This window comes from Gymnogyps californianus, chromosome 3, assembly GCF_018139145.2.
Source record: "Gymnogyps californianus isolate 813 chromosome 3, ASM1813914v2, whole genome shotgun sequence".
Classification (NCBI taxonomy): Eukaryota; Metazoa; Chordata; class Aves; order Accipitriformes; family Cathartidae; genus Gymnogyps; species Gymnogyps californianus.
This window is the reverse complement of record NC_059473.1, coordinates 44,200,504-44,222,687: the sequence shown is the minus strand read 5'-3', so window position 1 is coordinate 44,222,687 and position 22,184 is coordinate 44,200,504. Positions and strand designations below refer to the sequence as shown.

The following is a 22,184-nucleotide window of genomic DNA, read 5'->3' as shown; positions in this document are numbered from 1 at the left end:
ATGAAGGTAATTGTGAGCGAGCACTGCAGGACATACATCTGCCAACCCACTAAATCAAGGCCTGACCTTTACAAAACAGGAACTGGAACTATATGTCTGGAGTCAAAAGCTTATAGCACAGAGGCCTTTAAGAGTTCATTATTACAGCAGTGATCGGAAAACAGGGTAGTGACCTTATCAAAAGTAAACATTCTGTAAAACCAGTAAATATTCTGTAAAACCAGCACCTGTAAGCCCCTACTGCAGGGAAAGAAGTGAGAACCTGGATTTTCTTTTCAAGAACATACGGAAACCACTGTACTTTGAAAAAGCTGCCCATTATCTAGTGCCAGTATGCTGGACAGTTTGGTACAGAAACATCATGGAAGGGCCAGCTGTTTTCTATGGCTTCACTCACACATTCATACATAGGACGTGGCAAATTCTGCCCTCCGAGAACAGCATCAGATGTCCACATCTTCTTCTTTGGGAAGCTCTGTTTTGGTACAAATGCAGAAAACAAGTACTATTACCCGCACCAGCAGCTCAGTTTCCAGAGTGCCTCTGATGAAAGCTAGCCCTGTCCTCCTGAATTAAGCACAAGTTTCCACTCTTTGCAACAAGCTTTTGGTCAGATTTGACTGCTGTGCCAACAGGCTTTTTTTGGTCAGTGCATAAAGGAGACCATAAGCTATACTGGTCAGTGTAAACACACACATTAAAAACCAAACCAAGACATGGGTACAACAGAAGCCTTGAAGACATTATTTTTTTTCACATCAGCCCTTTTCATATCCATATGTTTAAAAATGCAGAAGCATGGGTGTATAGTAAAACATGCCTTTGAAACACTCACTAAAAGCACTTAGTGACCTCTTCAAAGATTCCCTTGAAGTTTAACTCATGTTAATTTTAACACAACAGCCATGTAGGGCCACTGTTCAGCCTAAGGGACTTTAAACACACCATCAACAGATGTACAAATGAAACTTTAGAAAGATTCTTCTGGGTGCACAAATAGCTGGAGCTTTACTTTGATGATGGCTGGCTGGCCTCCTACACAGCAGGGCTGGGACTTCTCCATTTTTCAAGTTAAGAGCAACAATACTATTCTGTCATCCCCCAGGGTAAGGAAATTAGTACCAGACGATTCAGTGTGTGCCTGATCACTCTGGTTTTGGATTTGATTCCATTATCTAGAAAACTTAATGGTGAGACATCAAAGGTGGTCCTGCATGATCATGAAACTAGCCGGGTTTTTTTTCCATAAAAGCTGCCTGAGAAGCTCGTAACTGATGATAGGAGACTTCCCAACATAAAACTAACAGACCTCTGATTTCCTTTATGAGAAATCCTCTTAGTGCTGAAAACAAGTGCCCTGTTCTCGGAGCACCACAGAAGGGAAGACGGATCTTTCTGGGAGAAAGATTAGTAGTTTTACCTGCAGTAAAATAAGATTACAGATCTTATTCACCAGCAGCTGTGAGCTCAGCAGCAGCAAATCCACAACTGGAATGGCTCACTTCCACCTTTTTTTCATTTGCACAGGTGAAAAGAAATATGGTACTATGCACAGCTAATGCAATGGCATTACTACTACTGATACAATAACATCCATCATTACCACTGCACTTCCCATGACCTGCACTTTGCTTATGTCTGAAACCAGTTCTAAATTACAGCCTCCTACATCTGTGGGCTGTGCATGCTACCTGCACCAGTGTCAGCCTGCCACTGTTGGAGCAACAGCAAATTCCCATTCTAGACAATTATCTTCAAGTCTTCACAGTTTGTAAGGTATTAGCTTCATCAGGAGATCTTGGGGGGGGGCGGGGGGCGGGGAATCTTAAGTCTTGTTAAAAGGATTCATCATTCCCACCCTATTAGCCAAGGCACTCAAAACAGGTATCAGAGCTTGCTCTAGCATACAAACCAGGTACTTCTGGGTTATCAGATATGAGAACAAATTTGTACTTAAAGCTTCATTTAAACCTATGCTATCTAAAATTTTGTTTGCATCTAACTTTGCAGGATCAAGAAAACTAAAAAAGGGTAGAGTATTATGTGTGTCTATGATGTTCATTAAAGCAATGACCACTTGTAGACATAATCAGACTATCACCAAGTCTTCCATCAAAATCAGAATTGACACCCAGGTTTGCTAAAACATACTTAGTTCAGGAGAGCTTTTCAAGAGAGGTTTGCTGTAAGCTAAACTGTGAATTCAAATTGTCATCATTATACCAAAGAGTGTAGAAAATTGTTCAGGTTTGAAGGAAGGGTGCCACTTTTGTCTTATGCTGTTTGGGCTTGTTTTTCAAGGCAGGGTGGAAAAGTTTGATTTACCTTAAGACAATGGTAAAAGCTGAACCAAAAAGATATTACACTGAAGCGACCACCACCAGCAAGGACAGCAGGTAAATTTGCTAACAGTTCTGTCAGCATAACCTGTGAATTCTTACTTTTTACTTTTAAGGGTTAGAAAGGAAAAGAAACACTCCTCCAAAAGCCTCACTGTACTCATTAAAAACAGAACCTTCTGCAGTTTCACAGTATTTTTATTAAGTATTCTAGGTGCAGAATAACTTTGTCCCTCTAAAATAAATTAAAAGGAAACGAGCAAACCAGCTATTGTCACCTGAAGATTATGGCTACTAAGTTTTACTTTTACCTTACGCTACCTGAACAATTCAAGCACAACAAAAAGACTAAATTGCAGCCAGCTGTTCAAGAAATTTTTGTTTGTACCAGCCATTAACTTCAGTATTTGTCGCACTACAGAAAGATTCAACAGCACCTCGAATCTTGGGAAATTATGTTTTCAAGGGGCTAAGGGGGTAATACCTCTTCCATGGCAAACCGTCTAAGCAGACTGACTCAGTAAGAGCCATTTCTACTCCCAAACTCAGGTATTTGATGGCTAGGTGACCATGAACTATCCACTTAACCTCTCAAAAATGCTGTGTGAGGCAATTTCTGAAATGTTGAGACCTATGGTCTGGAAGAATCTGCCTTTACAGAAACTTACACCAGTCTGAAATGAGACAGAGACAGATGGGAATGTTGGCTAAAGTGCTCTCAGAGCATCTCACTTCTACTTGGACTATGCCACCTAGTACCTTACTATTAATGTATTGGCATCATTAGCACAAACTATCAGCTGGTCTGAAAGATGGACACCTCGAAGCATTCTCCTCCTTTAGTTAAAACAAATCACCATGCCAAAAATACGAAACTACATTTTTAATTGTTTCTTCTGCCACCTGAGTGGTGATAGCACAAAACCAGAGAACAGTAGAAGCCAATCTGTTTTGACATTTAGAACATCCTATCCATGGAAAACTTGCTTTCACAAGTATGCTTCTGCTTCTCACTTGAGTCTGTATATTATTTGCCTCCTCTTCACTGGCAAAGGAAAACTTACCTAAATTCAAGTTTACAGTATCACACCATGCCGAAATTTTACAACATCTTCCTAATTCCATTACCTTTAGCTAGTTTAGCCTGAGGATATCATCATCTTACCTTATGAGTGCAATTTTTTTTTTTAAGGCGAATGCCAAAGACTGTTAACAACCATTTTCTATGGTCTTGAAGACTAGAGACTGAAATGTTAACTCTCTATCTTGCAAAAAGGTTTCAAGCTTTCAAAAAAAACCTTTGTGCTCTTACAATCTGCCCCAGGTTCTATTCCAAACAGCTTTGTTTCAGACACCTGCATTAACAGAGCTTTTATGTTTGCCAGATACAGTTTTGACTTGCATCACTTCAGATGTTACTGTTCCTGACAGAAATGGATTTGTCATTCTTTCTGCAGCCAGTCATCTATTACCATTCTGATTTGCATCTCTTTCTAAGGTGATCGGTTACTGTTTAAATGATCACATGTCTATTTTCTCAGGAAATGACACAAAGTTTTAAACTGAATTAAAAGCATTGGAAGACCAGCCATAACATTAAAAATAAATGTTAATGTTAAGTCATTTTTAGATCATTTGCTCTGACACCCAAATGTTCTGAAATTTAAAGTAGTACTATAGGGACACACAAGTGCAGATAAATCTTTATTGCCATAACTTTGTTTTTTCAAAAATGAGCATTGGGTTTTTAATAGGTCGTAGTTTTATGTCTTTATATGTACAACATTACAACTGCATATTTTAATAATAATGAAGTTAGTGATACTTTGATAACTCAACACAGTGTATTTATAAAATGAATTCTTATCAAAATACACTTTTCACTGGGATAATAAATAAAATCCTGCGAAACCCACCTACACAAAGTTAATTTTAACTCTGGTAGAACCCGATGTGGTACACAGTCCATTAACTACTATGTTTGCCCCTTTATCCCCCTACTGATGCTCATCTTCTGGGGTAAGAAAACATTTTTTCCCCCTGTTGTGGTGTGACCTCATTCAACATCATCTTCAGCCAAGCACTGTGCACTTACAATTCTCTGTAAGAAGGAGAAAAACTCATTCACAATTACATAAAATTGACAGTAGGCAACTGATTATCAAGCAATGTAATTTTACACTGAACATTAAGCAGTGTAACTACTGAGCAAACTGATTAATGTTAAAAATGGTAATCTATTTGACGTAATTTTTGAAGTCAGTTCCGCAGAAATTACTTACTGTGCAATGCCTAACAAAGCCAAAGTCAGATAAATAATATCCTATCAGCCGCAAGTGATGACCTTGGTGTGGGTTTTGGCACTGCTCTCTACGGAAACATTTTTGCTCCATTGTTTCCCCAGACCTTTACATCTTGTGTACCTGACACTTCTCAGTGTTTTTACTAATTATATGGACCTTAAACCAAAATGTAACCAGGCCTGAGCGGTAAAGAGAGCTGACTGATGCACAGCACTGAGTCTCTGCTTTATGTGAGGTAACACCGTTAGGGAGTACCCTTGCATTTCCAAGAACGTCAAACATATTATTTATTTTACAATAGACTCACCTGCTAGCATATTACCAACATTACCTGCACAGTAGTCAGGCTAAAAAGGGAGGGCATTTTATACACAGAGCTATGAACACTTTTATCATCAGGGAAACCCCCAAGCTTCCAAAACTGTCATGTGTTCTGGCGCTAGTTAACATTTTGTGTTTATAGCTGGCCCAGAAGGAACAGGCTAGCAAAAGCAACAGATTAATTCTAATGGACTTTTATAGCACTTACAGACACTTGTAGATATATAACTAAAGAAAAAAAAAAAAACAAACCCACACCTCAAGACCCAGTGCAAGGAAGTTACCGCTTTTCTGATCCCCCCAACTTGTATTTGGGAAACAGTGGATCCGCTTATAGTATCAGAGCTGCGGTCAGATGTGTCTACTTTAGAAGAGCTTAGCTTACCCTACGCATGAGAGAAGTTTTGTATTTCTATTTTACCCTGTTTGCTATTAATGCTACATGGTATTTTTCATATACACTTTTTAGTGTTTCAGGTGAAAAAAAGCTTCTTTTAACTGTTTCTAATGATTTAATATGTTTCTAACTGAATATATACAAAAAACATATTACAAAAACCAATCCTCGAGACTGATATAGTGGATAAGAGAAGTAGTTCAATTATTTTCAAACTAAAACAACAGGGAACGTATCACATACCTGGCTTATCGTAGGGAGCTTAGTTAGAAGCATTTGAAACACTGGTGGTGGAAGAGTCTGCTGTAGAACTTGTAGTAGCTGCTGCGGCTGTCCACACACAGCAATGGCATTGGTCAAGTGATCAACACCTTTCTCATATTCACCTGTATGACAAATCATAATGCTTTGAAATCAACCTTCTTCCACACTGTAAAGTATTTACATAAAACATCCATCAACAGTGGATTAAATTACTGAGAATCAACCCACACTTTTCTTTTCTCCTCCCTTGCTGGATCTTCTGAACACAGAAGGTTAGAAACAAGAAAACAGATTTTCCTAGGTGAATTTGACTGCCCAAAAGATCTTAGTATATAAAAATCACCTTCTAGCAAAGGTAAAGAAAAATTATTTTACAACTTACCCTTCAAAAAAAATTATGCTATTACCTTGAGCTAGTAGTTCCTCGCCAAGCTGAATCTCCTCAAGGAAAAACTTCTGAACTGCTTCAGCATCTTTCAGATCAGGCAACTATAACACAGACAGTAAAAGTGAAGCTGGCCCTTAAACATCAGTTAATAAACAAGTTAGCAGAAAACATTCTCAACTGAAATCAAACACATACACAACCATACTGTTACACTGAAACTGGCAAAAAAAATTAAAAGTGTCACCACTAAGTTAAATGTACACAGAATGTTTTTGAAAATCAGACTCAGGTCTCATATCATTGCATCACAAATCTGTAGAGAGACAGAGCCTGAAACACCTCTACTCAGTTTATTAAGTACACAATTTTGTAGCAAATATAAATTCTACGGTGTGTTACGTTTATCACAACTATATTTCTTACAATTGGTTAAGATAAATCTATCTTTTCTTCCAGGATCCACTGGTGATAAGGAAAGAGAAATTAAATACTTATAGCAAAAAACTATCATGTTTAGTCATAGGTGTATCCCATCAATGATTTTTCAGTCTGAAAAGTCCTTGCACATACTACAAAGAGGAAAACACCATCAAATCACACAGTAAATGTACTTTCTAGTACAAGGCCTCTATCTGACACAAAAAAGGAACAATCATTTCACATGGTTATTTGTGAGCATTAAAAAAACTAAAGACTGCATATTTGCAGAAGTGTTTGTAATGCTGGAATCAAGACAGATCTTTAAACAAACCTTACAAATAATACAAATGAAACATCTTTCAAAATAGCACTGCATTACTGAACACAGTATTACCTTAGAAAGCCCTGCTCTCTCTTTGGCAAGCTTCTGTTTCTTCCTTCCTGCAAGAACAAAAACATCTTACATTTTTAATTTGCGATTAAAAAAGCCTTCAGATTATAGTTCAAAACCGTGAACAAATCAAAGTTCTTTTCAAAATAAGAAACTGCTAATATATTTGAAATAATATTGAAGACTGAACACAAGACTGCAACCCACTCTCTGCAACAGAATATCATTTAGAGGTCTAATGAGGGCTGGCAGTAGCATACCAACTCAAAATGGCAATTCTTCTCCTGCTGGCTATGGTAAACACCAACTGTGCAGGGCCTGCAGCAGAGCATACCTCATGCACTAGAGGCATGAAGAAAGAGAATTAAGAGTAATACAGGATTTCTCTACACAATTTCTAACAATGATAAGCCACAAAAGAACTGCCTACAAGTCAAGGCTATCTAATTTTGAACTATATGGTGCACCACCAACAGGAACTTTAGCAGGTCACAGTACATAAGTGTACTTTCCCAGCTACTTTATAGCAAAGACTTGGGAACTAGTTAAATAGGTGGCAGTATCTCATCATCCCACAGCAAGAGCAATACTAGAGCGTACATTTCTGAAATCTGAGGAAAGCAAACATTTACAGATGGAACAAACATTTACAGTCTTAATTGCCCAACATAAAGGCATAAAGTTGGTCTGCAACATAAAGTTGTACCAGTCCAGCAAAACTAGTGTAATTAAAATGATATATAGCTTGCTTTTAATACAATTAGGCAGGTCTAAAAATATTTTATAGTAGCAGCTATTCATACAAGAAAGAATAATCATAGCGATACCGGTGATTTCCTTAGAATAATCATTTTTGTAAGTCATCAGTTCATCAACTGAAATAGTTACACCAATATAACTTTTAAATACAGCCTATGGTTAAACAACTGTACTCTTACTATTTGTCCTCAGTGTCTGCTCAGCAAACATCTATGTTGACAAAGAACAACTGTCACACAGCCCTGATTTTTCTTTTGAGACAATTTTACAAGCTGGAAATACTTCCAAATACGACTAGCAGTTTCAATGGCAATGAGTTAAAAATTTGCAATTGTCCACATGATGAAGCCATTCAGGAATACTATTTCCTAGTAGTGATAATGTAACATGAGATTTATGGACAAGATCAAGCGTTCTTTATATAAAGGGAGTTCACATTCTAACTACATGGATCACCCTTTTACCTTTTACAATACCTTAACAACCCTTAGCATCTGAATTTCTACAACTTATTGATCTGTGTACGTTATTTTACAACATCATATACAGAAAAATGTGTCATACAGAACTGTAGCATACTATAATTTTATCATTATGGTTGTTTACAATATTAAAGAAGAATTTATCTTTTGAAAGTTGGTGCCTTCAATTAGCTCACTCCAAGTTCTCTGAAGCATTAATTTGCACAAAACTTTAAACTGCATTACTATGCAAACGAGTTTTGCCAATACATAAAATCTGAAAGATGAAATGGGGGAAAAAAAAAGGAAAAGTAGTATCTGAAATGTTTCACTATCAAAACAAGCCATGTTGCAACTGTAGTGCATTCAGTGAAAGCATCAATGAAAAGTACAAAGAGTAACAGCTTAACGTTTGTACATCATTTTCAGGAGAAAACTGTGTTTTCTTGGTGTGACTATGACATCTTCTAAAATACTACAACAGGTATCACTCACCAGGTTCAGCATTCAGAGATAAAGAAAAAAAGACATGCTGGTAACTGTAACTATTTAATAAAAGCTTTTGATCACTGATCACACACATATGAAATCATATATTTTAACCTGAAAATAGTAAAGGAATGTGAAGAATCACCACGATTTTAAAACTGAACACTTATGTACAGAATCTTTCAAGTCTGATTACTATGCAATTTTTCTTCCTCTTCTTAATATGTTTTTACAAGTCTCTTTAAAAGTCCACTAGCTAAAACAATTACAAAAAACAAATAGGTCTAAAGGATATTTAGGAATTCTTCCCATACTGGTTGGTAACACTAGTTTTAAAATATCTTTGCAACAATAGCCAAAAGTTACATTTGTAATCCGACAAGCAAAAAGCAATGGCTTTGGGGGAAAAAAAAAAAGCACCTAAAAAAAAACCAAAAAATTTTTTGTTGTCCCTCAGGGACCTCCAAGAAAATGAAAAACTTCCCTCTTTTCTAAATACATTATCACATTTAAAAATGGGAAGGGCAATTGTTCATAGAAGGAATCTTAGTTAACACAGAAATGCACGTGCATCCATCCAAAACAGAAACCTAAACCACAGCTCTCAAACTGCACGTGACTTGCAGGTCCTCCAGGCACAGCTCGTGTACACAGGGAGTAAGTTTCAAATGTGAACCAAGGGATAACCTGTTGCGCTGGCATGGGTTGCAAAATTCCCTGAGTTGCCCCAGCAGCTTCACCACCAGTCCCACAAAGGAGCAGAACGACCAAAAAGCCGTTTGCATCTTCAGCCCCCATCCGTGAAGTCTGCCTTCTGCTCTCCTCTCACTCAGCTGTCCAGGCAGAAGGTACTCGGAGGCAAAGTTCAGAAATTCTGGCTGTCTCTGAACGAAGAGATCAGTGTCTACATTCGCATACAGAACAGTTCTGTTTTATACACTCAAGAACATCTATCATCTTAAAGCATAGCTGTGGAAGCTAAGCAGCTACACGTGTTTACAGCTTTGCTATCTTTTGATCCCAAGATTAAATACGGACATGCCCCCAAACTAGCAACAGCAAAACCTAAAAAAACCCCAAAAACCTGCTAAATAAGTAAGATTAAGACATCTGGAAAACCAAAGTCCAGCAGTTCTTCAACGCCTCCCAGGAAATCACAATTCTTTTTCCTGAAACCTGAATTTAGCCACCTCATTTTTACGATGGGCCTTTGCAACATAAACTTTGGTCCTAACACAGCCCAAAGAGATGTACAATGTAACTGGGACAGCAAAAAAGAAATTGGTTCTTCGTTTGTCAGCATGTGCTTCACCAAATATAACAGGCAATCCACTGACATGTCGATCTCTGTCCTTCCCAAATTTTGGTGACATTGCATCAGAGAGGCTGAAAAACAATCTTATCCTAAGAACGTTAGTGGAAAAGATCTGCTGTACAGGTGATTTCTACAAGTTTTTCATCAAATACCCCTACTATTGCCCGAGAAACAGTGTATCTTCATCTAAAGAACTGCAACTGGCTGCTGCAATAGACCTTTTTTGGTCAAATATTTTACAGCCCAAGCCTTACTATCCAACAGTAAAAACGCTGTAATAATCAGATCACTGGCACCACTACAGAAGCATCCATACTAAAGAATCAGTTACAGTACTAAAAAATAAAATTAAAACCAAATTCCTTAATATTATCTAAAGCCTTACAACTAAAAGCAGCCCAGTGTATCACGTCCAAGGACTGTAAGTCATACAGTGATGTCCTCCAAATAACAGCCATCCCCTATCAAACCACAATAGATTTTTTTTCCACTTCAAAGAAAATGTTAATTCTTAATCAGAGCGAGTCTAAGGTTTATTCAGAACATTACTGGATAGAAGCTCAGATAATGAGAACAGTGGGATGCAAAAATCATTTTCACTGCTTCTGCAAAAATCTTATGTAACCCAGCGTTTTCTCTACTACATATTCAACATCATAAAAAGAACATGGCTGATTATACTGCCAAAAATCAAGTTTGCTTGTGCAAGACAAGCACGTACCAGTTCACTATACTAAAAAATCCCAATGAATGACTTGCACTGCAGGGCAAAAAGTACTTGGAAGACGCACAAGAAGTATGCGTCTGAGATCCTACATACATGAGCAAAGGCGTGAAGATGAAGTATTTGAAAGACATAATTTGCTCTGGAAGAGCTTACAGAAAGCGGAATTAATAAGCCATTAAGCGTCAACACTGGTCACTCAACAAATTCAATCCATTAAGACAGAATCAAAGCGTTCAAGTTACATTTAAACATCACCAGGTAAATATTAATTTTTAACCCATCTAGTTATTGACTCTTCCATCCATGAAACGGCTGATCACATTATGTTTACCTGCTGGGAAAGTTTACCTTAATGGTAATTTCTTATCTTCAGATTAGTTATCAAAGGAATACTATACACATTCCCATGACAGAAACAACCCAGCACAACAAATATCAGCTTATTTCTCATGATTCATTCGAGTACCTTGCATACTGACGCTTACAGTTGCATTTAAAACCTTCATTAATTATTAAAACATTTAAATAAATGTTGAAGATGTGAAATAATGAAGAGCCACAGGAGAAGAGCTCTACATTTTGGATTAATCAACAGTTTTCTCTGGCATTCATTCTTATCCTGGAAGCTAATAACAGAGCTGCCAGGAGGGTTAAGAATGCAGCAGATGAAATACCTGAGGGCTGCTACCGGCTCTTGCCTTATTGCAGCAACAACTTCGCTACAAGAGATTGCGTTGTTTTATCTGATCGTCTTCCAAAAGCAAAAAAATAAACGTCACCACGTAAATGCAGTGGCGATAATAGTGTGGCTGAGTACGTAGGATAACAACATTTAAAAAAAAAAAAAAAAAAAGAGGGAGGTGAATTATTGCCAAACCAAGCTTCTGATACAGAGACCGCAAGTTACCCAATAACTACATAAATTGCAGAAAACACGCTCCGACAAGAAGACCCGTCCCCTGCTTTAGGTAAAGGGATGACGAGAGGCAACGAACAGCTGGGGCTCGGGGCCTGCCTCGCACAACCGCACCTGGGCGAATGCCGCCCGCCAGCCCCCAGCCCGCGGCCCGGCGAGGCAGGCCCTGCCGCAGCCTCCCGGGCCCCCTCTCCCGCCCTTCCCGCCCGGTAACCGCGGCAACGCGGGCTGAAGCGGAGGGCGGGCAGGCGGCGGGGGGGCTCAAGGCCGTTCCCCCGCAGGGAGGGGGCCGAGCAGGCCGCTCCCCCCCGACGCGGCTGGGAGCGGGGGGGGGGGGGGGGGCGGCGGCGGCCGAGCCCCGGCCGGGCCCGGGAGCAGGAGGGCGCTGCGGAGGCGCCACGTGCCGCCCTCCTGCCCCCCGCGCGCGGGCCGGGCGGGGGAGGGGAGGCGGCGGCCGTTGACGGCGGGTCGCGCGCGGGAGCCACCGGAGACCGCCAGGAGGGGGGCGGGGAGGGGAGGGGAGGGGGGCGGCCCGGACACTCACGCTCCCGCAGCCGGTTCTTGAAATTCGGGTCGCTCCGTCTCTTGCGGTCGAAGTAGATGCAATAACCGATGAAAAGGGCCCCGCAAAGGCCCGCCGCGATGGCGCTGGTCTTGCCCACCATCATCGTGCCCGGCGCCGAGGGGAAGATCCCACCGCGCCGCCGCCGCCTCCGCCGCCCCCCGCCCCCTCCCTCCCTCCCTCCCGCCGCACGGCCGGCACCAAGCTCCGCAGGCACCTTGGGGCGAGCGGGCAGCCTGAAAGGACCCCACCTCGCTTCCGCTCACGTCATCAGCCAGCGGCGGCAGAGGGCGCCTCCTCCGGTGCCTGCGGGGAAGCCGGTCCCGCCCTCCACGGCGGCCTCCTCCCGCCCGCCCCCCCTCCCGCCGCCCCCGCGCCCCGGAGGGGCGCCGGGGGCGGCGGGAGGGGGGGGCGGGCGGGAGGAGGCCGCCAAGGAAACCGATGAGGCGCGCTGGGGTAACCCGCGAAGGCGGGGCAGGCCCCCGGGGAGGGCACACGAGGCGCTCGGCCCTCGGGAAGCACCGGGCCCGGCCGGGAGAGACCCGCCTGCTGCAAGGCCGGGAAAGGCTAGCTTAGCCGTAACGCCGGCTTTCCGTCACCCAAAAGACCAGCAGTTAACAAATTAGCTAGGTAATGATTTGCGTATCGTCACGGGCGTGAAGTCTGCGCAGGCGCCGCCTCTTCTGCCGTCATTTTGAGCGATGCTGCAACAACGCCGGAAGAAAGAATGCAGTTAACCTCTGCAGCAAGACCTCACCGGGAGATGCATTCCTGCGACACGGTGACAAAAGCACGCGGTGCCTGCCCTGTGACCGGGGTAGGGACACGTACCTCGTACGGCCACCTGGGAGAAGCCAAAAACCCCAGAGTGAATGCGGAGAACGACTACAGCTGTATTAGCAAGCAAAATTTATGACACAACGCTCTTGCGTACATCAATCTTTATAAGAATACTAGACGCTTTCATACGTTTGATTTTTATCAAAAGACTGTTTGTTTTTCCCAGCTTTATTTCTAGGAATAGTTTTTAGTCTTTTTGGTTTAGTGCTCTTCTTTAACGGGATTGCTTTTTCACCAACAAATGAATCATTAGAGCACCTCTTGTTTTTTAATGTGGCGTCAACTCTGTCCTTAGGAGCACGAGACTGATCTGGACTTTTCTGTGGTGCTTTCCACTTCTCTCCACAGCGCTTCACTCTTATCTTTCTTCCCATCAGAACAGTCTCATTGAGTTTCAGAGCAAGATGCACAGCATCCGTATTCTACAAGAACAGACATTCAGTTTAAAAGCAGCATTACTTCCAGCTGATTGCTTTCAAATAAATAGTTGCCTTTCTTTAATTTTTACAAGCAAGATTTTACAATAAAGAGCGCTCGACCTGCTCTATTTATTGAATGACACAACATCTCTGCGCTGCTCAGAAACACCAGCACACCCAGGCAGCCCACGCATCCAGGCACAGATACTTGAAAGTGAGCTGTAAAACAGCTTACGTGAGACGTGAAAGAGAGAGGCAGAGAGGTGAAGAGAAACTGGGGGAAAAGGTGTTGGGCTGCAGGAAATAAACTAAGGAAGATGAGGCTGGGAGACTGCCAGGAGAAAGCAAGCTGTACTGAATCCAAAACGGAGAGCCAGTAAGAAAACTGGCTGCAGGAAAGAATTCCACTCATATTTTGACACATAAGAAACGGGAGAACATTGCAGTTATACCAAGCGAACTCATCTGTCCCTCCTTTAAGTCTTTCCCTTAAAGTTCACTTCTTTCACCCCAATGTTTTACAACTTTTCTTTGTACACAACCTAAAACAGTTTGCTTTGTATCTGCTTCCACAGAACTGGTCTTCCAAGCAGCTTTTAACATACACAACAATGCTACCATTTAATGTCATACACAAATCCAAAAACATTACTAAAGAAAAAAAATTTTAAAAGGCTATAAAGGCAAATCCCAATCCAGATTCTGAAGAACTCCCAGTGTCCTGAAGCACGCCATTCATACGTACCTCAAAGAGAACGTAGCCGAAGCCTTTACCCAAACCGGTCTTTCTGTCTCTCACAATTCGCACGGCTACTACACCTCCACAGACAGAAAAGTGTTCTCGCACAGCATCGTCACTGATGTCTGCAGGCAAGCACAATGACACAGATGCCTCTTCAGTCAGACACACAGCTTTAGAAGCCTGGCCCAAATCCAAATATTTTATATTTACCAATTCAGGTACACAAACATACATATTTAATTATATTTATATTAATATATAAATATATAGGTACACAAATATTAGTGGTTCAGAAAAATTCCAGCAAGTTAACAATGCAGACTTTATAAAGGACTACTTACTTTGACAGTTACTGATGCTCTAGCTTTGAAGAGTACAATATAAATCACAAAGAAGAACGAAGGCAAAGACCGAACCAAATTTTTCAAATAATTTCATTTATGGTTTGAACATCGTGGAAATTAAGATTCGTGCTACATTTCTGTAGCTCCTTCTAATGCCACAATCTCTTTCTAAGAATTAGTGCTGATGATAATGAGCTTGAGCTGGCAGTTCTTGAAGTCTAATGCTCATTGACTGAGCTGTGAATTTTAGCTGAATGGGGGAGAAGGGATTTACAGTTTCCAATCACAGTTGCTGTACGATTATTCTGATAGTGGCTGGATGTGTCAGGCTTTCTCAGTCTCATGCCTATGTGAACAGACAAGTGTGAGGTACCAATACAAAAACACAGGTTATTCTCTTTTCTGTATAGGTACGCTTCATACTATGGTAAATCCCTTTACACAGATATAATCGTATCTCTGCTAAGGGGAGGGGCCGAATTTAATAGTACAGGTTTAATTACAGCCAGGGGACTTAGATGCGCTGAGAAAGGTTCAAGCTGCTGAAGTCATCTTCAGAGCACTGCAAATGTCCAAACTGTTTTTTTCTGCAGGATGCACAGAGGAACATACAGTACTGACACAAGCTCTACACAACAGGCATCAGTCACGTCACCACAATCAGATTTGTCTCCTATCCAGATTTTCAGACAGGTCAAGTTTTAGGCTGAAGTCCAAAGCCTGTTTGTTTCAGCATTACTGTCAGCAGTACATGACACTGGCTCTGCATCAGGCCATAGGCACAGGGCATGCCTTCATCCTGTGTATTTACATGTCCACACCACCCCCAAGTAAGATGCTCGTCCCAAGCATCCTGACCCCATTAATACCCTCATATGGACCACACCCAATGGCGATCCCTCCATCTGCTCCCCAGCCTACTCAGAAGCAGCTGAATATTCATCAAGCACTGACCTCAACTATACAGTAAGCACCTCCACACGGGTAACAACCAATTGTCAGCAGCTGCCTGGACAGTCACTCACCCTGTGGCTCACAGACAGCATCAAAACGAGAAGCCATCACTGTGTATCACTTGGAAGTAGTTCATAAACAGGTACCAGCACACGTTTAACAGTTTAGAAAGCTATGGCCTATGCAGTTTTAGTGACATTTATTTAAAAAACATAAAGTAACAACAAGAACTAAAAGTGCTTGTAGAAATAGCTACAATAAAGAAAACAATTAATCTGCAGAACTTGCCAGAAACTTACAACCCCTTTAGGTGTTTCAGTTAAAAAATGAAACTGCCATTTAAAAAATTAATTCCAGCAAAAGATATTTAGCTACGTAAACATGTTACCCTAAATATCAATAAATAAAAAACCCCTAATGTCAACATATTCCATAAATATTAACTAATGATGCATAACAATCCATTTTAGACTTACCATACGAGAGATTTCCCAAGAATACAGATCGTTTATTGTCATGCTAAAGAAAACAAGAGATACAAGACAGTAAGTTATTTGTTACAGGAAAAAAACAAAACAAACCAGAAAAGGGGTTTTCTAGTCGCACATCTTACTTACCGAACCAGTTTTTGATGCAATGTCAACTCTGATGTGAAATCCACTAGCAATTTCTGTTCCATTTCTTTCGTAGCCAAAAGCAAAAAGTTTTAAAAATTAAATGAGTAAGCGTTTACTTAATTTACAATGTCACTGCATAGCATTATTCCAAAAGCAAATTTACTTTTAAGTCTGAAAAAACATTCAAGCAACAGAGAGGAGGTAGTTTAAATTTATCTGTAAATCTACCTCTTCAACAGGGAATGCGGAACAAAACTGAGACTTACTCCTTTAAAGCCTTAATGGCATCACATTCTTCCTTAAATACAACATAAGCGTTAACGAACTTCGCATTAGGGTGCACCTTATGCCTGGAACATGAAAAAGATGCATACTGTTTAAATAATTCTGATGGTGTGCAGTGCACAAGCACTTCTTGTTAAACACATTTATGCCTCCTCTTGCTTTCTGCACAGTAACAACTTCATTTCTCTTAAAGGTCAAGCTAGCCTCTTATGTCCAAGGGAGTCTCACTGTACATCTTATACAGCCTGTATATGCACCCTGATCAAGCTTCCTCAGCTCATAAATACATCCAAAGGAATTAAAGACGATTAGCATCTTCCTCCTTCCTAAAATATAAGAAATGCAACCTAAGACAATGAATTACTAGTATACGAGGCACGTAATTCTTTTTCACACACCAGGGTAATTACAAAAGTCAAAGAAACACAAAATAAAAAAATTAATATAGCCAAACACGTAACAGCCAACACTTAAAAATTATTTTTGCCTTGAAAAATAAAGCACAAAACTCACAAGAGGAACCTACTTTATTGCTGCTAACTTTTTGGATAAAGTATCTTCTGCTGGAACCTTTAAGATAAAAAGAGCTTTAGTTAAGTGGGCCTAGTGTCAATTTATCTCAAATATTTGTTCTTGAAGACACACAGGAATTCGAACAGGTACCATTCCCACCCACAGCAACATCCCACCAGTACAGCGAGTGAATGATGGAAGTGGCTATTCCTAGAGATGATCTAGAAAGACCTCAGAATTAGACAGCTTGCTTTGACTTCATCTGTTACATTTCTTGAGTTCCAAGACTGTTATCTTCAACTATTTTACAGAGTACACTGATTTACAATCAATGTGTCTTTGCCACTATGATTAGAAACAGGTAAATACCACCTTAGCTAAACGAGCAATAATAAAGGCATCCTTCTTCCAGAGAAAATACAGCTCTGACACTATCAACTGCTGCTACAGGAAGAGTAAAATGTGATGAAAGGAAAGATGCATCCTGTGGTGCCTCTGTGGTAAAATCTCCAAGGCTTCTTCTAATGGCAAAAAATACACACCCAAACCCGCTTCTGAACTAAAGAAGATAGAAGCCTTATGAATACTACCCGTTAAGATCAAAAAATAATTATCTTGTATAACATTAGAGGAAATAACGTACCAAAGACCGGAATCGAATGGATTTTATTTGTCCATACTCTTTAAAAAGAGATTTCAGTGCCTAAACAGAAGATATTACAAATATTCAATACATTTTTGCATCCTGGTAATAAGAATTATTGTTGAATATGTATTAGTAAGATTGTTTTTACACTATTTTCATTTTACTTATACAAGGTCCATTAAAGGGCTACTAAAAATATGCAAGTAATTTGTAACTGTTTGTGTGTTTCTTGTGGCAGCTTCTTATTCTACAGATTGCCAAAACTTAATTCGTACCCCTTACTATGGAAGAAAGTATAAATTTAACATATTTTATGCAACAATCTGAAGTATTATTTGCGTTCAAAATTAGAAGCAGACTAACTTTGTTATTGTAGGTCTCATTAAGTCATTTTTCATTGAAAAAGAAACTAACCAATTCTACTAAAGAAAGAGCAACTGCATCCACTGCTGTAAAAAGCCTACCTCCAGTAAAACAAGAGAGATTGCCTCTAATGGTTTCTGATAATGAGCATTGCTTCCTACTTTCCCAAAAAGCAATTTTAGTCACAAATGTGTGTGACTTCTCAGCTGGAAACATCCCCTCAACCTAAGGACTGCTGTAATTCTTTTCATTCCTTTAGCTGACAGAATCTGCTCACATACCTGAACAGTACAGTCGACAGGCAAGTTTCCAACAAACACTGTTCTTCTGTTTACCATTTCGTCAGCCACCTTTTTTCCCTTTTGTTGTTTTACAGTAGTGCCTGTATCTGAATTAACAACACTTTTGGTGATGGCATGAGAAGCCCTTTTTTTTTGCTTCTCTTTGTTTTCAAACAGTTTTTGCTCCTCCTCTTCATCTGCCCGCTCCAAAGCGCTCTCTCTTATCAGAAAAAGACAAGCAAATTATAATTGATGGGAAAAACACTACAGTTTTTGAGGTCAAAGAACTGAAGCCTCCAAGATAAATATTTTAACTTACATTTTAAATTATTATGTTCAACATAAAATTTCAAACATTATTTTGCTTATTATGCATTAAACAAACATATCTGAGAGTTCCGTAACATAGAAAACTATTTGCTGTCCCCAGGACGTTGCATTCACTATTTAGTAGGAGTAATAAAGAAAGAATTCAGAATTAAATAATTTGATATCCCCTAAAATTGAAGGGGAAAAAAGAAAATCATCTTTGCACGCTAGAACTAAGGAGAGATTTACTTCTTCCCAGTATCCAGGACACTCAGAACAAACAATCCTTTGGGATCCATCCATGCACTAACAAATCTCTACCTATCCAAGCTTGCCATAATAGCGTGAACAATAAGCAGATCTGAAGAAGCCTCTGGAAGGCTACCGACACCAAAACAGCAAACAAGTCGCATGGGCATGGAAGATGCAACAACGCACAGTGCCAGAGAGAGGACAAGGTGTTAGCCTCGAGCTACGATCGAGCAAACTTCATTATCCAAACTTCACTGTACAGAGACTAGCTTCCTGCCTGCACGGGCAGCGTCTTGGTTCAACCCTGAGTATTTACGAGAACGGACAGTGTTAACAGAGTACTTCTGTGCCACAGCAGAGGGCAAGCATGATAAGGACAACTAACTCTGTCTGGTACCTCGCTGCTGCTGAAACCGCCTCTGCTGCTTTGACTGCAGGTCTGCTGGACAAAGCCAACTACAGTTAGAAAGCACCACCTTGGGCCAGAGAGAACTTTTTGTCTAAATCTACAACCTCTACACCTGTTAGCTCTCTAACAGGGGATTTGCACTTCACAGACCTAGAACTTCAAGAAATTGGAAGTGTCTACTACCTTCTGGGGCAAACTGCAGAAAATTTTCACAATCTTCTTAAAAATAATTTTCTTAAACACAAGGTTCAAGACAAATAGTAAAATAGAACTTTATTATTTCTCTGAACTCATAATCTTATGATTAATCTAGGGTTTTTTTAATCTTACTATAAAAAGGCATCATCTACTCACCTGTTTGCCATTTTTTTCTCTGCCTTTGAAAGTTCCTTCTTTCTGGCTTTCTTTGGTTTTATAGGAGGTTCTTGTATGACAGACGAGCTCTGGTCTTCTGACACTTTCTCCACTTCTTCTGTATGCTTTCTTTTCTTATTTTCCTTTAAAAAAAAAAATTAACTTGAAAAACAAAATTCCAGAAACGCTCTACAGCTACTTTATATATTGTCATTTATTTGGAGCGCCGCTAACCGAAGCCAGCGACTGCAAGAAGTGGTGCTTCCCACACCCAGACCTGCCTGCTCACCGAGGCGCCCACCCCGCTGGTCTCACCCACCCACTCACCCTCGCGACGGGGCGTTTCCAGCCCTGAGGGGACCACCGGGGACGGCACGTCGCGAAAAGCCACCGGCGGTTTTACTATTTAAATCGCACTCCAGCGATTTTACTGCTCGGCTCCTACGAGGAAGCACTCCCGGCTAACCCTGCCCCTCGGCGAGCCGCCTGCCCGCCCGCCCGCCAATCGCCCACGGCCGTTATTCGGCCCCTCTCGGGCACGAACGCGCAGGCAGCAGGGAACCGCTCCGCTGACCACCGACACCCCCCGCCCCGGCAGCGACCGGGCCTCTGGGGGCAGAGCACCCCCCGCCCGACCGGGAGGGCCGCCCTTAGCGCCGCTGACCGTCCCGACCCCGCGCCAGGCCAGGAGGAGCGCCGCACTTACCCCCGTCACTGCCACCAGCACCGGCGGGGCGGCGGCGGCGGCGCTGAAGAGGCGCGCGAGCGGCGCGGCGGGCGCCGCACCGGGCCAGAGGCTGTCCGCCACCTGCCCCACCACGTACCCCTCCGCCGGGCCCCCGCGCGCGCCCGCGGCGTCAGCGCGCGCCCGCCCGGCGACGGCCGCCTCGCCTCGCCCCCACTCGCGGGGAGGGCGGCGGGGCGCTTCATCGCCCGCCGCCGCCGCCGCCGCCGCCGCCGCCGCCGCCGCCGCCGCCGCCGCCGCCGGGTCCTGCACCCCCCGCGGCTCCGCGCCCCTCCGGCGGGCCCTCATGGCTGCTCACGAGGTGAGGGCAACAAGCTCGGGGCGCGTCACTTCCGGCGCGCGCTGAGGGAGGGCGGTGCAGCGGGCCGGTGGGAGAACGGGGACGGGGGGTGTCGCCGGGGTCGCTTTCCTACCGCTCCGTAGGGGACGGGCGCCGTGCGGGGAGGCAGCCCCTCCGCGCCCGCTCCCTCCCTCTTCCGCCGCTTGTCGGAAACCTGCCCCGGCCCCCGCATCGCCACGGCCGGGGTGGCGGGGTGTCAGCTTTTCGCCGCCGCGACGTTACAGTGCGGTGCGTGTGCCCGTTTCCCTTGGCTTTGTGTGGGTGTAGTAGCAATATAAAAACATAAAAACATCAGCTGTGGCTGTTGCGCACGTTTTTTGGGGGAAAAACCGTGTGATACGTTGTTTCATTTATTTTCCAAGACCCTCAGCTCCAAGCCTGCTGTGCTCAGCTCCATCTGAGAAGGGAGACGGAAATTACTCTGATTACTTATCTTCTCAAGCTGTTTCTACTTAAAATCACTTAAGTGGTTCAGAGTGCCACAAGTGGTTAAAAAAATAATGTTGCTGTTGTCTACAGAGAGAATAACTTTCTTTGCCCCATGTTGCTGTGAAAGTACTTCTTACAGCATCCTTTTTTTTCCCCCCGCGTGTATCTTCATGATTGCTATCCAGCCCACATCCAGGATGAAGTTTAAAAAAAAAAAAACCAAAACCACCACCACCAACCACAAACAGAAAAACAACCACACAACCCCCCCCAAGCCCCCAGTTAAAGTCTGTGCAAGGTGTTCTCATTGTCCTCGAGCGCAGATTAAATGGAAACCATCAAGAAGCTGGGTCTGTGCCAGGCTGCCTCACGCTCAGGCAGCGCTGCTGCTGAAGGACTGAAGCCTATGGAAAAGGCCTTACTCAAACCGTTTCATGAAGGTTCATGAACCGTTTCACGAACTCGCCGGGGCAGGTGACCTCACGCTTAAAGTTCATAGGCCAGAAGCATCCTGCTGGTGCTCGTGCAGCCCCTTTTAAAGCAGCTCACCTTGAGACAAACCTGGAAAAGGATTAGAGAATGCAAAGCGGGGGGAGGGGTGTAAAGAGCACCCAAAACTGAAGGGCTTCCGTGACTCGTTAGTCTGAAATAGACTTGGTACACATTACAAACAAAACTGGGTTATAGAAAGAGCACGGAGCCACAGGCAGTTAAGCAGTTACTGCTTAAACAGTCTTAAGTTATTAGACCACCAGAGAGATCATCCCAAAGCATCACTTGGGCAGTCAGGTTCCTTCTGGATTGTTTCATCTGTACCTGGGATCCGCGGCAGGCTTTTAAAGCATGTAAGGATTTTTCTGACGAAAAATCCTTGAAACCCAGTACTTCTCGGGGTCTGTACATTCGAGGACTGTAGCCTGGGGGACACGAAAAGGAAAAACCAGTCGTACCTCTTCCCCCCAGCTTCGCTCTGTAGCCAGTAGAGCCAAGTGCTCTGGATCATCCTGCTGCTGCAGCTACATGGATAGGACTGGATAACTGATCCAACTGGAAAAGACCCCTTTCTTGTTAGGTTAATTCTCAAACAGATTGTTTTCCAACCCAGGACACAGTGCAGCTGATGCGTAAGGAAGTTTGATCTGTTACTAACTCTCTGAAATTAGGCACCTAATTGGGATCTCCTTTTGGACCTGCCTGTCCAGAATGTAATTTTAAATGCTAGATGATGTGATAGTAATTGGAAAGGCATAGAAAATTACCAGGCACTTAAAGGCTGAAGCAAATACGAAC

At 42.4% G+C, this 22,184-nt stretch overlaps 2 protein-coding genes and 1 non-coding gene across 3 annotated transcripts; all 3 read right to left on the bottom strand.

Annotated features, from left to right (window-relative positions):
* Window positions 1-4,030: 4,030 nt before the first annotated feature.
* TOMM20 (translocase of outer mitochondrial membrane 20) lies at window positions 4,031-12,162 on the bottom strand. The gene is made up of 5 exons (XM_050894950.1): window positions 12,035-12,162; window positions 6,827-6,873; window positions 6,032-6,113; window positions 5,604-5,746; window positions 4,031-4,440 (listed from the first exon to the last, which is right to left on the bottom strand). Exons 1-5 carry the CDS (start codon window positions 12,156-12,158, stop codon window positions 4,396-4,398), a joined length of 441 nt encoding a protein of 146 aa, XP_050750907.1. The 5' UTR covers window positions 12,159-12,162; the 3' UTR covers window positions 4,031-4,395.
* LOC127015361 (small nucleolar RNA SNORA14) lies at window positions 11,102-11,236 on the bottom strand. Its single transcript, XR_007766339.1, has one exon. It is a non-coding gene; the product is annotated as a small nucleolar RNA SNORA14 (small nucleolar RNA).
* Window positions 12,163-12,503: 341 nt separating the features above from the next.
* On the bottom strand, window positions 12,504-20,637 carry RBM34 (RNA binding motif protein 34). The gene is made up of 11 exons (XM_050893211.1): window positions 20,539-20,637; window positions 20,087-20,206; window positions 19,381-19,523; window positions 18,057-18,276; window positions 17,410-17,469; window positions 16,780-16,823; window positions 16,235-16,318; window positions 15,969-16,032; window positions 15,828-15,870; window positions 14,057-14,175; window positions 12,504-13,314 (listed from the first exon to the last, which is right to left on the bottom strand). Exons 1-11 carry the CDS (start codon window positions 20,635-20,637, stop codon window positions 13,006-13,008), a joined length of 1,305 nt encoding a protein of 434 aa, XP_050749168.1. The 3' UTR covers window positions 12,504-13,005.
* Window positions 20,638-22,184: the final 1,547 nt, after the last annotated feature.

Excerpts from the sequence above, each read along its gene's own strand:
- TOMM20 (XM_050894950.1), bottom strand. The coding sequence starts at position 12,158 with ATGATGGTGGGCAAGACCAGCGCCATCGCGGCGGGCCTTTGCGGGGCC. Across the intron at positions 5,747-6,031 it reads CGAGGAACTACTAGCTCAAG|GTGAATATGAGAAAGGTGTT; the intron begins GTAATAGCATAA and ends TTTGTCATACAG. Across the intron at positions 4,441-5,603 it reads AGCTCCCTACGATAAGCCAG|AGAATTGTAAGTGCACAGTG; the intron begins GTATGTGATACG and ends TCCTTCTTACAG.
- RBM34 (XM_050893211.1), bottom strand. The coding sequence starts at position 20,637 with ATGCGGGGGCCGGGGCAGGTTTCCGACAAGCGGCGGAAGAGGGAGGGA. Across the intron at positions 20,207-20,538 it reads CGCCCGTCCCCTACGGAGCG|GGGTACGTGGTGGGGCAGGT; the intron begins GTAGGAAAGCGA and ends GGCCCGGCGGAG. Across the intron at positions 18,277-19,380 it reads GAGAAAAAAATGGCAAACAG|AGAGAGCGCTTTGGAGCGGG; the intron begins GTGAGTAGATGA and ends TTTTCTGATAAG.